The sequence below is a fragment of the Fukomys damarensis genome, unplaced genomic scaffold, assembly GCF_012274545.1.
Source record: "Fukomys damarensis isolate Sample0158 unplaced genomic scaffold, DMR_v1.0_HiC HiC_scaffold_18, whole genome shotgun sequence".
In the NCBI taxonomy this organism is placed as follows: domain Eukaryota; kingdom Metazoa; phylum Chordata; class Mammalia; order Rodentia; family Bathyergidae; genus Fukomys; species Fukomys damarensis.
Genome location: NW_022900930.1, coordinates 35,330,606 through 35,348,556, shown reverse-complemented (window position 1 = coordinate 35,348,556; position 17,951 = coordinate 35,330,606). Strand labels below are relative to the sequence as shown.

The 17,951-nt window shown below is 36.8% G+C and overlaps 1 protein-coding gene across 1 annotated transcript in view; it reads left to right on the top strand.

The window, feature by feature from the left end:
* The first annotated feature begins 1,686 nt into the window (after window positions 1–1,686).
* The window catches only part of LOC117283223 (palladin-like), a 343,850-nt gene continuing 327,585 nt past the window's right edge, over window positions 1,687–17,951 (top strand). Inside the window, exons 1-2 of the mRNA XM_033765554.1 lie at window positions 1,687–1,759; window positions 13,709–14,696. Coding sequence (XP_033621445.1) covers window positions 13,783–14,696 — 914 coding nt within the window. The 5' untranslated portion in view covers window positions 1,687–1,759; window positions 13,709–13,782. The remainder of the gene's footprint in view (window positions 1,760–13,708; window positions 14,697–17,951) is intronic.

Sequence of the window (17,951 nt, the reverse complement as noted above, 5' to 3'; positions counted from 1 at the left end):
TGTAATTTAGCTAGACTCCTCATTGTATTAATCATTTTCAACAGTTTCATTAATTTGCACCATCTTATGTATCTTCAATTTCTATGGTTTGAATTTTTATTGCTATTTTATTGCATATCAAGCAAAAGTAAACACCTGTTTCATCAATGCTATAGTTTGTCTTTCTCCCTTCCAAAATTCATGTTGAAAGGCAGTTCCCAGTGCACCAGTTTTGGGAGGCATGGTCTTTGGGAGGTATTTCACGAGCTTTGCCATCATGAATAGGATTCAGTTCTCTCATTAAAGAGCTTGATGGAGTGTGACACCCCATCTCCCCATTCACTTTTCATCATGTAAGGACACAGTATTCCTCCTCTCTGGAGGACATAGCTTTCAAGGTGCCATCTTGGAATCAGGTATGGAACCCTCACCAGACTTTGAACCTGCCAGTAACTTGATCTTGGACTTCTTGGGCTCCTAAAATGTGAAAAGTAAACCTTTATTCTGTATAAGTTACATAGTCTATGATATTTTGTTGTATCAATATATAGTATAACCTTTGGACTAAGGTAATCAACCAAAGGTTTTTTTCTATAAGAATAAATTTTAGAACCATTTATTAATGAATATAATAGACCAAATGACCAATTTTGAGAAGATACAGTTTTGAAAGGGCCACTTTTGCCTATAAAATACAAAGACTGATCTTTATAAACTTTTAATTATAAGAAAAAAATTCCTCATATATGAAACTCGATCAGTTATGGTGGTATCCAGACAACAGCAAATTCAGTACTTTATTGCCAAGTTAAATTCACTGGGAGCTTTTGTGTAATTACTTTCACATCCTCAAATTGGGCTCTGCTAGCTTTTCTTGGATCAGAAAAGTTTTCTATTCCATTTATTATTTACAAAACCAAGATATTAGACTATGTTACAATAAGATGCTGCGGAATAAGCAATAAAATGGTTGGGAAACAGTTTTACAACTATAAGAGGGTTCATACTTGTCTGGAACATTATTCACTCACCATCTGTTACTTCAGCCAATGTATACTACATGTTGCTGATGGGCTAAGCATGGAGCTAAGAGCTCAGTGTTGCAACTTGTGTGAGATTCAGTCCCTGTATGGTCATGCCTACTTTGTCCTACCTTTGACAATGTCTTAATACACACCGTAGTCATAAATTTTAATTAACAACATGAAGAAAGAAAGCATGGCACTCTTTATTTAACAGAAGGCTAACTTTTTAAATAGTTACTGGGGTTTACTATTTTAGGACAATCTACTATGGAACTAAAAGTTAAATATACACAGCAGAAGATCGCAGTTACATATTTTCTTTTAAAATGTCACTTTTTCTATCTGAAATCACACGCTAGTGATTGATTAAGAATATGCTAAAAGGGTAGATGGTGATTTCTAGCAACAAGATCGGAGTACAAAAGAACGTGTTTAAATCTACAAGTATAGTTCCTTCTACGCTAAGTGGCAGTAATTTCTAAGAACTCAGCCTTTAGGCCTGGGGCTGCTTCCCAGGCTACTGCTGGAATTCCAGATTGTGGCACTCTGCTGAAACATGAGTTCAGTTACCAAATATAGCTGAGTGTAGTAAGAGGCCATGAAGGTCTGAGGCCACAGTTGCCTCAAAGTGACCACGGACCAAGCAGCCTCTAATGGACAGGCAAAGCCAAACTCTGCTCTCCGAGAAAAGAAGAAACGTTCATCGGAAGTTCATCACCTTCCTGGAAGCTTCAAACTGACCAAGCATTGAAAAGGTCTGTAAGGTGCATCTTGATATACTGACTTGTAGGACAACATTGTAAGGACTTTGTGGGAAAAAAAAAAACTAGAAATATAACAGTGGTTTGCCTTTGAAGTTACAATAGCATTTAGAAGGTGACTGACTTTTCCTTCAGTTAGAGAAGAAAAGTAATGTGTAGCTTTTAGTCTTTCCATAATCGGGGAATTTATAAGATTTGAGTGCTGACTTTATCTTTGGCCAGGCTGTCAGATAACAAACCTTTCGAATATAACCTTAGGCAAGCTAAATCAGTGCTATCAATTACAAAAGATTACATATGTTAATGGAGCCAAATCTGTCACAATTGTGCCTGTCTTATGTTTCACAGCAAGTAAAAATACAGTTATCTAGAACCTCATTCACCATTAAGTTAAAAACTCAATAATTTAAAATGATAGGTTTTAAATAAGTCAAACATGTATAAATACCGAATAGTTTCTCTGGTGTGAAAAACTATAATAGTACGTAAGATCCTAATGAGATAATTGACAATGTGAAAAATAGGAAGAAAGGGACTAAAAGTGTAGGGAAAGTGGGAAAGGGTAGGGGAAAGCTATTAAGGAAAAAGAAAAAAATAGGAGAAAATGAAAAAATGGAAATAAAGTGTTTGTAAATGGGGAGGGGAGGAGGGGGGTGAAGGGAGGGCAGGGACAAGGGGAAAAAATGAGAACCAAGACCTGTCATGTAAAGGTACAAGACCCCAATAATGAATGTAACTGTACTGTATACCTAAAATGCACCAATAAACTCAATTTTTAAAAATGATAGGTTCTGTAACATTGTAAGTTGTTAATTATCCTTTCAAAGGATTTCAAAAATTACTCCCAGGACCTAATTAAGTCAATTGAATAGTAATAGTAGGCATTTTAAATGATATCTATGCATAAAATATACATATTGTTTTAAAAGATAAAGCATACTAAAGGAAACTTCAGTATAGCCTATGGAATCCAGTTGTTTAAATATCACAACATAATTTTATATTGTGTTGTTTTAAGTTATACATGAAATTGCTATACATGATGTTGATATGGAACAATTTCAGGCTCATATTACTTTTTCACATTTACTAGAAATGCTAACTGCCATCTACTATGAATACTGTAACCAAATATAAAGCCTATTTCTTGGCAATATTATATTGTATGTTACATTATAAAAATATAAAACTATTTAAAACGTATTTCATGGTACACATCATAAATTGTATTCCTTTTATATAATAAAGATGCCTTTAAAGTTTTTCTCAAGGAACTTAAATATTCACCTTAACGATTTATATTTTTAAAATAACAATTATTAACAGTAATGAGGCCCAAGAGATTACTCCAGCCAATATCTGCTCTGTAAATAAATGATAACATGCTCCTAGAATATGAATCGGTCCACTCTCACAATGGCATCAGGTATGGATTACAGTCTGTATCTCAGGCGCTCTGCGTCTGCTACCTGTCCAGCTTCTCTAATTCATTGCCAAGACCAAACATTGAAACTGGCCCTATAGCACTCACAAGAGAATAAGAATCTAGATCACACTAGACAATTACAATCACTTTGATTCATTTACTTTGTGGGGGAAAAAAAAAGACTGTAGAGAGAAAACATTTTCCAGGTTTACGAATACATCTGACAAGATTTTAAGAAGATATCAGCTGAAATCTGCAAGGTCAAGACAAGAGTCTCTGCTTCCTTCACACAGAATGTGTGGAGACGTAAAGCACACTGCAATCTGTGAGTGCCAGTTAGGCATTCAGCCCATGTACACGTAATAGCTCATCCTGACTAAGTTTCTTTGCTAGCAAAGAAAACTAAGGTTGGGCAAAGAAGTCTAACTATGATTTAGAACTGTTAAACCATCATTTTAGAGAATATGGAAACAGTTTTTACAAACGGATTTTGACTTTAAGCAAAAAATGAATAAACTAGCTGTGAGGTTTAAATACCAGACTTTTGCAACTAATTTGATATGATAGGCACAAGTGATAAAGAGGACACCAAAAATGATTCCACACTTTTTTCTGTAAAATATTGAGCTGTTATAGCGTCAAGTGATCTATTATGATTCTATCTCTGAAATTGAGACAAAATATCTTATTTGGAGGGATATTTACAACTGTAGACTAAATATGATATATTTTCTTGGAGTAAAATTTTGCCTAATGATAAGAAGGAAAAGAATCCTGTGCATTTAATAAAAATATAAAATTGCCATGCATTTTTTTCATCACACACTAGACTTAAAAAATTTTTCCTGATTGACTTTAGCCCTACATGGGAGGAAAGAGGGGAAATTTGCAACAAAAGAAAAGAAGGAGAGAGGAAGGAAGCAGAGAAATAGCCGGTAACAGATTTAGTCTAGGGGTTAGTCATGCTTCCAAAAACGCAAAATTAAATTTTAAAGATTTTCGTCAATTTTGATTTTAATTGTAAAATACTTGCAATATCAAATCTTCAAATCAACAGTTTCTGTTTCTGTTTTTAGTAATTGTTTAAATGTGAAAATTTAAAAATCAAACTGCTAAGCTTAAAATAACTTAATCATTTTGATGCTTTTTTCAAAGATTATGAAATAAGCAACAAAAGATCTCCCCACATGTCCCATCCCTCAACTCCACCCATGCCTGATCCTACCACGAAGATAATCGTGGTTAATTCTTTGGCTTCTGTTCTTACAACCACTCATATATCTATTCCTAGCTGTACGTGCATTTTAGGTCACTATTGAAACATCAGTGGCCCTGCCTGGCCTCTCCAAATTACCCGACAATGGTAATAGCTGACACTGCATGATCTTTAGAGCCTGTCAACGTTTTTCTCACATCAAATATTTTTTCTTTCAAAATCGTAGCACCCTTCAGTAGCTCTGAAAGTGTTACTTGGACAGAATGCAGAAGTTCTCCCCCATCAAATTCTTAATTACCCATTTATGGGAAAAGGAAAACTTTATAGTTAGATGAAAGTTTCAATCCTGAGTCTCCCATGACCTAATGGTTCAAATTTGACTCAATATTTCAATTCTCTCTCTTTCTTTCTTTTTTTTTTTTTTTTTGCTGTAATTTGAAATAATGAAATAGAAAAATAGTATCTGTTCAGTAAATTGCCTTGTGAAAGCATGTCAGGCAGAAGCTTAGGTAGAAAGTCTTCGGAAAGCCCAGCTTTTGCTGTTTGTAGCCCTTCTACTAAAGCTTACTATTTCTTGTGCATATATATTATGCTTTGTCCTCCCCGAGTTCCTTCAAAGTGAAAAATCCTTTCTCATTTCATCAGTCAATAATGCCTTCAAAGGGATGTAAGGTATACCACAGGTAGTTTTTGACTGACAACATAAAAAATTCTTCCAAGTATCATAGATCTGATTCCCAGATAACCTATCACCAAAAGTCAATAAATTTAGAAACACAATGCATTCATAGTTTAAAAATTTGTCTCTTTTCCACCATCTATATATTCATATATGTATATAACTATGTACACTTATATGTACTGCATATTCAGAAATTCAAAAGATAAATGTTTTCCCAAGTATTAGGCTAGTACTTCAAGATAATTTAAGATATAAAGTTATATATGTGAGAATGTGTGCTACACATGCCAAATATAAAGTCTTCAATGAAAATTTATTGACATATACTATATTTTGCAGCACAATAGGAGAATCCAGATGATAAAACTTTAAGGAGAAATCATGAATCTTAAATTTGCAATTAGAAGTAGTCTATAAATTAAATGGCATAAAATTATTTTAAGAAGAGGGCCAGTGGTTTGGCTTGGTGATTTGGCTCAGTGTTTCCACCACCTGCCTCACAATCATAAGGGCCCAAGTTCAATCCCTGGTACAAAAAAAAAAAAAATCAGATATGAAGAGACTTATCAAAATAGTTGACAGTGGAAGTTTATATTTGAAAGCAACAGGGCTGAGGATAAGCCATGGCCTGATAAGCTGCCTGTTGACAGCTGGAGAGACAGGAACCTGATGCTCAATGGCATTTGCCAGCCTCCCTTTGCTCTACCAAACGGCTGCTTAAGGTTAAGAGTTTGACTTTATGAAAAAATCCCAAAATTCGCCATTTGCCTGCACAGCACCATAAGGTGATCCAGCAGCTGCCTCTATAGCACAGTCTGAAGAACCTAAAGCACCACTAACCTGAGCATGTGCTCCTCTGTGACTGTCACCAACCTCCGCTCCAGCGGTGGGCCTTCCATAACAGCATGGCCTCCAGAAATTGATGTTAACATGGAAATGTCTGTTTTATTTCATTTCATTGTGTCTGAGATTATTTTACCCTAACATCTTTTGAAGGAAAGTTGAGGCTGTGTGCCGTGAAAGCATAACATGATTGCTCACAATTAAGAAATGATATGGGACCATGCTAGGTAAAAGAAGCTCCGAATCAGATTTTTTTTTCTCATTTTATTACTGATAGTTTTTCTCTTACTAGAATGTTAACTCTTGGAATGGGACTGCAACTCAGTAGTTGAGCATGTGCTTAGCATGTGTGGGTCCCTGAGTTCAAATATCAACCACCAAAGAGCAAACACTGAACAAATGATTGTTAGCTCCTAGGGCAGAGAAGCCATCTCACAGCTATGCCTCCAGCACATAGTAGACACTCAATGATCAATAACTCAATGCTGAGTGAGATAACAGAGAAAATAAGCACACACGTATATTTTCAGCTACACATTTGTATTGCTATGATCTTACATAGAGAAAGCACCACAAATGTCACCAAAAAGAACTAAACATGAATTCAGAAAAGTTAGAGGATATAAAATCAACCTATAAAAAAAATCAATAGCCTTGCTAAGTGCCAACAGCAAATCTTCTGAAACAGAAATCAAAATCCCATTTACAATCACGACAGACATACATGGTTGATAGATAGATAGACAGATAGATAACCAGATCCCTACAATGAAAACCATAACATATTGATGGAAGGTATTGAAGAAGGTACAAAAAAGTGGAAAGACATCTCACATTCATGGGTTGGAAAAAGCAATATTGTTAAAATGCCCATACTACCAAAAGCAATTTACAGATCTTTACAGATCTGTAAATTTACAGATTTAGAATCTTATAAAAAACAAATAGCATTCTTTGCTTACAAGAAAAAGTATAAAGTATAAAACCACAAAAAGGTCACAAACAACTATAGCTGTCCTAAGCAAAAATAATAAAACAGGAGTCATTACACTACTTGATTCCAAAACATACTACAAAGCTGCAGTAATCTAAAGAGCTAGGTGTTGGTATAAAAACAGACACATCAGCAAGTAGAAAAGAACACACCACTTAGACATACACCTATGCATCCCAGGTCTACTGATTTTTATGCAGATGCTAAGACTGCACATTGGAGAAGGAACAGTCTTTGCAACAAATTGTGTTGGGAGAATTGGATATCCACAAGCAGAAAAATCGAAGTAGATCCATATCTTACAGGTTATAAAAAAACTCAAAATGAATTAAAGACTTAAATCTAAGACCTAAACAATGAAACTTCTGGAATAAAACATAAGAAAAACACTTCAGGACATGGGAATGAGCAAGAAATATTTGGATCCCAAAGCATAGGAAACAAAAACAAAAATAGGCAAATGTGATTATCTTTATTGCACTTTGTTTAAACTATTTTAATAGCTACTGGTTGAGTTATTTTTCACTTTTGACGGATCCCTCCTAGTGAACTAAAAAACCATTAAAGGAGAGAGGCTGTATTTGACCCAACTTTGCCTTTCTTGAAGCACAAATAAACAGTTGTTCGACTGAGTTCATGTTCAACTTTCCATTCTAGAAGAGGGAAGTGAAAAAGGTGGTTCTGACTGTAAAATGAACAAGGCCAAAAGGATTACTTTTCCCTATGGAGAAGAACCCAGAACTACACAAATTCAAAGATAACAGCAGTGCCTTATGTGTATTAGCGGAAAGGACAGTTATGCTGAATTATCAATGGAGATTGACAAAGATGAACTAGACAAAGAGGAGAGAAAGAAGAAAGGAATTTCCAGGAAAAAAAAGTAGAGGCAGGGCACAGGAAAGGTCTAAAGGTACTCAAGATACCTTTATTCCTCAAAATTTCAAAACGTTTTGATACTGCTTTCTAAAGTAGAAACACTTTAGTGTTTTGGGCAGTTTCCTCAATTCCTCATTACTCACATAAAGCAGTGTAAGTGGGTCTTTTTAGTCTACTCGATTTTCTGCATCTATAACCAGCATTAACCTGCCAAGGGCACTGACATAAAACATGAAATCTCAGAGAAATAATGGAGATGATTGCAGTTGTATTTCATTCCTTCTGATTATGACCTTTTAATTGTGGGGTGTTGACTGACATGTAAATCTTTGAAGCGTAATTTTCCAGGGAACTTGGGCCACCTGGAAACCTCCCTAGTTCAGCATGTTGAATGAGCATTTTCCCTAGACCACATACATGTTCCAGCAGCAACAAATGCATTGCAAATTAAATCTGAACCAGATATGCCATAAGCTGCTATTTTCTTTTTCACTGAGCAAGCATTTTTTAAGCTACACCTAATCCGGACAACTGGATCCTGTCAGGTGGCGCCTCTTTAAAACCAAAATATAAGTTAATAAGTAGGTGAGATAATATGCCTCCAGCAAACACTCCCTACTTAACAATAAAATTGAACATTTTCATTATGTAAAGTTTGCTGTATACTTCCTTATATAATGCTGTTCATTAAGCTTTAAACTGTATCCTATTATGTTCATTTCACACTAAAATATAATTGAATTAAAAGTGAAGCTCTGACTTTAAATACTTGGTTTTATTAGTTGGCTATATTGCTTAGGATTCTCAGCTGTGAAAACTGTAATGTAATGTTGGTGAGGTGCACAGTTAGGATCACGAGCTCCAGAGTGGATGCCTGGACTTGGATCCTGGCTCTTTCTCAGAAGGCTCACCTCAATTTCCTTCTTCTAAATCGGTGCCTGTTGTGAAGATTTTAAGTGAAATAATCCACATAGCAGTTCTTGGCACAATGCCTACCTCCTGGTAAGCAGACCCTCACTAGCTATTATCTTTATCAAGATTATCACCATTGTGCACACTATATGAGTTATTAGGTAACTAGACTTCTACACCAGGGATTGGAAAATATTATTTTCTGTGAAGGTCTGTATAAATACTTTAGCCTTTGTGCACTGAAGAATCTCTGAACTACTCAACCCTGACATTGTTCTACAAAAATAGTCAATCACACTGACTGTAGTCGGGAAGATAGATCTTAAGTATTCTCACCAAAAAGAAACAAAAAATGAAAGAAAATGTAAGTATCTGTTACTAAAAAGAAAGAAAATATCTCAGTGATGTGTTAATTAGTATGTGACGATAGTTTTATATGTATATGCTATTCAAATCTCAAATTTTATACCTTCAACAAAGATGATTTTAATGACCAAATATATGGTAAAATTAAAATTTGACAAAAAATGTACTTCAATTTTTAAAACAACATAATCAGGGGTCAGAAAGCTGTACCTCCTCAGTATTCATTTTAAATATTTCACTATCTTACTGTGTCCTTCTCAATTTCTCACTCATTTTCATTATAGCTTTACTTGTTTTCCCTTGGGCCTTTAGCCCCTTAAGTTCTCCATGTTCAAATTCTTACCCCAAAATCTCAGTCCAGCGTAGATTTCAGAGTATACCTGTTCTCAACAACCTTGCCCACTTCTTTTCCCTTTGACATGCGTGTCAAAACCTAGATCTTCTGTCTTTATGCCTTCACCTGGCCTGAAGAGCTCTGGTGGAGAGAATTGTGCAATGACACAGCTTAATGACACCATAAATATATCGCATCTGACTTCAGCTAAGCCCTTGCTCTGCTCACAAATCCCCCTCAGAGAACTTTCTCTCTTTACAAATAACTCACATTATCTTTTGTCCTCATGAATTTCCAGATACACAAGTTTCAAGCTCTCCTTTTCACCCCCACCCACATCTGTGTAACTGCATGCGAGCACACTTTTTAATGCTTTTCTCTTTTGATAATTGCATGGAAGAACTGTTTCCTCCCATACCTGAAGCCAAATGCACCATTTGTATATTAATAATTCATTTCATCTCACCTCTTTGGAGACGGGGACTGTTAGCCATCCTACTTTCTTATCTGTGTATTTAGCTTCTGATTGTCTAGTAATTCTACTAGCATTGAAAAAGGTATTCCATCCTAAATGTGTTCCCTCCTAAAACCCCTTCCTCCTCCTCTCCCCTCCAAAAAAAGCAAAAAAAAAAAAAAAGGTTCTACTACTTCTATCTCTCTTCTCTTCTACAAATCTCAAACGAATTTATTGTATTTACAATTTATATTTCCTTCTCATAGAAGTCTTGTTTTCATCTCTGTCACATACAGGGAAACTGCTGCTATGAATGATGCCAAATCTTCCCAATTGCTAAAGTAAAAGGGACACTCTTCTTCTTTTCCAATCCCCATGACACCTCACTGTCCTGGTTTGCCTCCAAAGCTCTGGAGAATTCTTGTTTTTACTCTATCTCTTAATCAAAACCTTATCCACTCTTGTGGCTTAAGAAAGCCATGAATAGACTGAAAATGCTCAGCCTAACTCTGTGCTTCCTTCTCCTGAGTTCTAGCCAAGCATCCTAAATTGCCTTCTGGATGTCAACACCAGAGGTCTCCCCAGTGCAAATGGCTCAACTCAAAATTAAGCTTATTTTTTTCTTAAAACTTGTCTCTCTCTCCACTGTAACGTATTAGTTAACAGAAATATTCCTCTTGTGGAAGTAAGAGATCTGCAATCCTGCCTCTGCATCATCTCCACATGTGCTCAATCAGCAAGTATCTTTTTTTCAACCATAGCTCATCAAACTTTTCTTGATCTTTACCCTGGTATCCCGACTGGGTGCCACCCCAGTACTTTGTTCTTTTCTCACCATAGCACTGATGCATTAAACTGCATGTGTTTCTTACTGAGATGTATCTGCTATAGATTATGTTTTGAACGGACTAAAAGCTTGTCTTCTCCTGAGTTATATCCTTTTCCCTGACACATTGCTGGGCATGTAGTCGCTCTACCTTAAACACATTTGGAATGTGTAATCCTTTTGTGTGCAGGACAATTATCTCAGATTATGCTTCAAGTTATTCATATCAAGAACCAAAGTTTTCTGCTTGGATTATCAGATTCCCCTTCTCTAGGTGTGGTAGCCACAAAATCTCTTTCTGCACTGAGCTCAATGCATAACTGAATTTCTCTCAAAACAAAAAACAAGTGGTTTGTCTCCCAAGGAAAAATGAACTTTTCAGGAAATGAAAATATGATCTGTTTTCCTTCAGTACACAAACATACTTTTAGTCCAAGACTCTTTCCCTTCTCATCCTTATGTCTCTTCCAGGTTTACAGTACCTAGTATCTCTTCTCTTCCCAAACTCCAGGAGCTGGTCCCAAGCCTGACCCGGGCTTCTACACGTTATCTTCCATGTTTGCTGTTGTGCTGAGGAAAAAAAACCTGTCTTCTTGGAATAAGCCATGAATAACTTTTAAATAGATAAAGTAATACTGGCTGTCCTTTCAAAGAAGTGCTGGATAGTCTCTGGAGGCGTCTTCCAGGGTCTTCTTATTCTGTAGGGATCTGTACCATTTGTTCATTGTCTTTAACAAGGTCATTTGACAACTTTGTAAGTTGTAGAAATCTTACAGGAATGCAAGTTATAACTTATAGACAAAGTATTTTTTCTAGTAATACATTGCATAAATTACTTCTAATGCCCTATTCTATTTTTCTAGGTATATTCAGTTCCAAACCAACTAGCCAATTCATTTTAGCTTTCCTAATTGCCCACATATGCATCTGGTCTTTAGAACAGTCTTTGAAAGTGTTGTAAAATGTTATTCACTTTGACACTAATTAGTTAAATAAAATCTTGAATGTATATTCATTTTCTACTATTTTATAGTTGCTGTGATTTTTCCTTTTCAAAATTAACCTTTTAATGCTTGTTTCTCAGGAGCAAAACATATTCAATAATTCAAAATATACTGACTACAACTTTTTTCCATAAACAATTCTGATTATTTTAATAATTAAGATAGCTACATACTGAAGCCCAAAGGAATTACAGTAATATTTTGGTTCACAAAGGGGCACCAATAATCAGACCATTCCAGTGGACTTACAGGATTTACTAGAAGCATTGTGCAAAACTGTGAGGAGAATAGTGCCTACCTTAGCAGGCAGAATAGGATTAGCATGGGGAAAACTTGGAATTCAAGCACAACAAAATAATTTTCCTAAAAAAACATTGAGGACAACAGTACAGCATTCAACTAAAGAAGACACAGTAGGTTGATATTAAACTATAGGATCTCTGATTAAATATCTTCAGTTGAATTAACAGATTCTATGAATCGTTGCATCCTATGTGGTGGTATATTCTTGAGATAGATTTCTAGATGCTCCTTTAAATCTCATAATATTCTTTGAAATCAGTGAATTTCCTGGAAGGTAAGCTGCTTCAAAACAACCAACCCAATTTGGACCTCGTGAGACGCAGCTACCTAAGGAAAGTCTCATGGAGTTTACTCCTGACACAGCCTATAAAGTTGAGCATCACCATACCTAGATAGCTTCCTTCACTGACTGTTAGAACCAATCTTGAGGCAAAGAACAATTCTTAAGTTTGCTAGATCGTTTCTCCTATTATCCGACAAATAATATATAGAAAAAGAAAAGTACACTTGGAACAATGAGATGTCATTACCTCCCAATATATAATTCAAAGAACAGTAGAATTTAAATCAATGCCTAATTGTTTTATAAATGATGAAACACCTTTTAATTTTTATGGTATTCCCATTTAGTGTCCTAGGCAAAACCCCCAATTCTTGCACTTGTCCTTGAAGGTTAGATTAGGCCAGACACTTTTCACTTTCCTTAGGGTCCTATCAAACTTTTATATTATTTCTATAACATTTGTGTAATGTCTTTTCCATCTCCTTCATGTCACTGCCCCACATGACTTTTAACTCCATGAATGTAAGGATTGTGTCATTATTCTGGATCAACAGTCAGTAAATTTCATCTTCTGGAACCATCCACCCAACTGCATATTTTGTACAGCCTGCAAATGTAACAGGTTTGGGGAATTTGTTTTGTTTTTCTTTCTTTTTTAAAATTTTACACTGTTGTAAAAATCAAATGAAGACAAGTAACATTTTATTGGCACACATTGTGCTGATTCACGTGGTTGATTTCATACTACCATGGCAACTTAGGTAGTTACAATGGCAGCAAAGTAAAAATTAATTAGTTAACTCTCTGACCCTCAGCGGAAAAGTTTGCAAATCCTTGGTCTGGAGCACAGCTGCCTCTCCTGCGCCTGAAACTCAATAAACTTACTGTCTGTTGGAATCATGTTGAATGAATGAATATGAATGAGAATGACAGCACCCAGGGAAAGGATGGGACCGTCAAGTTTCAAATATTTTACTGAAAACCAAAAGCAAATCAAACTGGAATATTTTAAATATATTTGATGTTTTCGGGTTAGATAAGCAAAGTCAGGTTTACTAAAAATATCAACGTGCTGGCAATCTTATAACTTGAGTGAAGTAGGAGCTTCGATGAGGTGTGTGGATAGGAAGGAGACTACAAGAAGTTCTGAGCGCCTCGCTATGCTAATCACACTTGCTCTAGGTAACACCTACTTGAATTACTCAGTACTGGTTAGTGAGACATTGGATATTCACCTATAGGGCAAATATTACATTAAAATTATAAGTGATAAATACAAATATACCTGACATTTCTTCCAACACACAGAATGAAAAAACTGATATATTTGTTCTCTTTGATGTTTCTCTCAATTGGTAGATTTGTAGTGTTATGAAAAAATAGGGGAAAACCATTACTACTAATAATTCTATGTTGTCTTTCAGAACACAAGAAGAAAACAGGTTTCAGGGCCTCTGGCTTTCTGTTGAAAACAAGTGTGTATGAAAACCATTCAAAAATGTCAGAGACTTCCTCCCACGACTCCTTCTACGATTCCTTATCAGACATGCAGGAAGAAAGCAAGAATGCTGACTTCTTCCCGGGACTGTCGGCTTTTCTTAGCCAGGAAGAGATAAACAAGAGCCTTGACCTGGCCCGGAGAGCTATAGCCAACTCTGAAACAGAGGATTTTGACTCAGAGAAGGAGATCTCACAGATTTTCAACTCCTCTCCTGTCTGCGTCTGTGAAAATCCTTCCCACAAGGAGACCAAGCTGGGTGAGCAAATCTCTTCAGGAAGACTTCAGAATAATAAACTAACATCTATCCAGCTTCCGGCAGAAAAACCAAATGAGAGAATCACTTCACCTGCTTCAAGGAGGAAATCTGCTGTGTCTCCCCAGTTTGCCAGGCCCAGTTATATCCGAAGCCTCCGAAAGGCTGGCAAAAGGGGCGCAAAAACTCTCAATACAAATGAGAAGCCCAAACCGGCACATCAAAGCAAGGCTGGTCCTCAGAGTGAGCTGTGTGACAAGGCGGCTAATTTTATCGAGGAGCTGACATCCATATTTAGAGGAGTAAAACCAAGAAGCAGGAGCCCAAACGGGGAGTTGTCATCACCAGACAGTGGGTATCTGTCTCCTAAAAATCAGCCATCGAACCTGAGGAGTACCTCGGCCAGCCAGAGCCCCACAGAAGACCATCAAGAGATGGAAGCAGAGGTCAAGCGGCCTGAGGCCATGCACTGCTACCAGGCTGACCAGCCCGTGGCGAGGCCACGGTGCAGTAGCGCCTCTCACCCGCAACCCCTGAAGGCCCCCCATTTCCAGACCGCGCCTCGGTTCATCCAGAAGCTGAGGAGCCAAGAGGTCGAGGAAGGAAGTCGCGTTTATTTGGAGTGTAGAGTCACTGGGAACCCAACTCCTAGAATCAGGTAAGACCTTTGTATTATGAATTTCAAAAGATTTTGCTGTTTTTTGAATGGGAGAGGTGTAAAGACTTCCTGTGTAGTTAGCCCTCTGGTCACTGAGATAGTTTTATCGAGTACCCACAAGGTCAAAAAGCATGTCAACTTGAAAAATCCTCTTAGTGCTAATATCCCTGGCAGGCTATTTCTGTCATTGCGGAGAAAACAAAGGATGTGACAGGCAACAATGAACACAATCTGGTTGTTATGGGGGACTCCAGAATTAATAACGACCAGGGCACCTTAACACAGGAAGCTGATGTGCAGATGTGAATATGAGCTGCGGAAGATGGTTGGAAGCTGTCAGGAGGTAGGAAATTGCATCTCAAGGGTGGGCAGAGGCCAGGCATAAGAGGATATTGCGGTACACTAGAGTATGAACTACACTGGCACTTCGTCAGGCAAGACAAGTACATGTGCACACCTCCATTTTGATACAACCAATGATGGGATTTTCTAACAAGGAAAGAGAAACCAAGCTGGAAGCACCAGAGGTCCCAGTATTTACGCACAGGCTCTGGACCTTGGAGAGCAGGTGAAATAAAATAGGAGTGCACCCTTGCTGTCTCACAGCACTGTCTGTTATAACATCTGTAACTTTCCCTCATTAGTTGTGGGTTTTATACCTTCTGCTGAACAAAAAGGTTAAAGGGCGGGACTGGGAATCATGCTGTGGAGTTCCCTATGGCGACTCCACCTTTAATTTGTGACGTCACTGCATTAGTATTACCCAATAGCTTCATTATTTCTCATTTCGTGATTTCAGGTGCATTTTGTCAGGGTTATACTACAGAAATAAGCATTCATTCATTCATTGCAAAAGGTTTTGCTATTATTAAAATGAATGTTTTAACTAAATTGTATAAATATTTAAAAGCAAGTATAAAATAGTTTAATTTGCAAATGTAGTAAATTAGATACCACCGGATAAAAATTTATACACTGGTAATTTTAAAATTCACAATATGTCACAAAGCACAAACTATACATTTCACCTGGTGTTGCTAACACACAATTGGGTAGTGTTGGTTTCTTCGTTTCACAAATTACTGCCCACAAAACATGAAGTAAGCATTAGCATTGCTGGCTGAAAAGTGGTTTCAATAAAGGCAGCCTTTTTTCCCAAGCAATTTGTTCAACTCATTCGCCTTGTCGGTTTGCAGTCATTTTTTCCATTATTTCTTTTAGAAATTGGCAGCAGGGGGCGGTATAAAACTTCTTAATATGTTCATGTAATTCTGTCATTATAAAGTCCATCTTTATGCTTTCCGTAAGAATTTTATTTTCCTATTATTTTTCCTGTGATGGGAATGAAATTATTTCTTTGAGATTCTATTTACATTTTTTAAAAACTCACTCTTCTCGGGAACAAATCATTTACTGACATGTCCTGCAAAGCAGTTCCCCAGCGTTTCAAATAAAATATGGCTTCATGTATATTTATTTCCAAAATAGCCCTCTTCCAAATGTATTTCCAGTGTAAGTACACTATAACCTTTCAAAAATGACAAAAAGTAACCTATTTTGAGTTGAAGGATCAATTCAAGTGAGCAGACCATAATTTCTCTATTAAAATTCACCCTTATACTCAAATTAACCATTTTGCAATTCTAAGCATCACTCAAAATCATGCTTTGGCTCCTTTTTTCCCTGGTGGGAGCCTGGAGTAGTTAATTTAGTTAATAGCTACAGTTTGATTAGCTTAAGTAATTTATCTTGTCATCTCCTAGTGTACCCAAGTCCATGACCAATATTGATTAAAAATTGCAATTATTTCTTACTAGAATTAAATTTTTGATATAATGCTCCGTTGTTTAAAATTAGCCAGCCATTTTTGTATCCTCGTTTTCGTTTTGTTTAGAAAGGGGAAATGTAAATACACATTGAAGTTTGTACTTTTTTCTTTTCTTTTTATATCTGTCATCTGGGCCACATATTTCCATGTGTAAGAAATGCCTAATTATGTTGAACTCTTTTGGCCACATGAGATGTGTGACAGTCAAAATTTTTGAAGGAAATGTTGTAAAAGGAGGAAAACATTTAAGAAAAAGATCCTGTGCTGGGACATTAGAATGTAATGAACGCTACATTAGTTCCTGGAAACCAGCAGGCAGACACTGGAGAAGCCTCTTATACTGGAACGCCTTCTCCCAGGGCCCCCCAGAAGCAGCAAACAGACTTATGGAGAGTTGAGGCATTCAGGGAAATCTGAAGCAAATAAGCGAAGGCCCAAGAAGTACTTGTTGCTATTTGGAGAGACTTGTAAAGAGCTGGCAGCTGTGCTTGGAAACGGCGTATGCAAAGGAGCTGGGTGGCTGGTCAGTGGACAGGTTTTGGGGTACTTAAAGGGATGCAGCATAGGCAAGTACAGCAGCAGGTCTCAGGTTCCATATGTAAAGACTGTGGCACAGGAGAAAATCTGACCCTTCGAGATTTAGACAAGTGAGAGCAGGACCGCAGCTCCAGAAGGACACAAGAACAAAGCAGTAAGTAGGGACTCAGCTCTAAGGAAACCAGGAAAGATGTTAGTGACTATATTTGTGCTGGGTCCAGAATAGGGAAACAAGTTGCTATGTTCACCTGGGTAGACTACAAAGCTGCTAGCCAGAGACCCTTCAATTTACCTTAAGTAGATATTGCTTGTTCTAGAAACCTGGGCATAGCCAAACTAATAAGTAGAAAAAATAGCCCCAGTCAAGAAGAGGAGTGAGGGAAACAGTAGGGAGAAGCCAGGTCAGATATTTCAAGGCATTTATACTCATGTATATTCCCCTCACCCTCATATGTTGTAAATATACCAGTCATAACCACAAATAAAGCAGAAAAAAATCGATTTCCCTCTATTCTTGCATACCCAGCGAAATCTCAACAAAAGAGGGCAAAGCTGATGAAAGAAAAGTTGTGTAAAATAACTGAATATACGTAGATAATATTGGAATGATCTGCACATTATTTATAACCACTTGAATGATTGCATTAAAAAGCAAGTCAGAAATCACGCTTCTCTAATTTTGTCCTAATGTTCCATATCTTTCATGCAGTACTTCAGAAGAGCATAAAGATCTGTTTACCTTCTCTGTTCTCTCTACTCTCAACTTTTGTGGGTTGATTCAAAAACAACTGTGAAAATTTTTAGTGCACAATTACTTCTGATGTCCTTACAGTTTCACTTTAGACTGCCAAAAATAGTTCATTATAGCAACTGTATATTTTAAACCACTT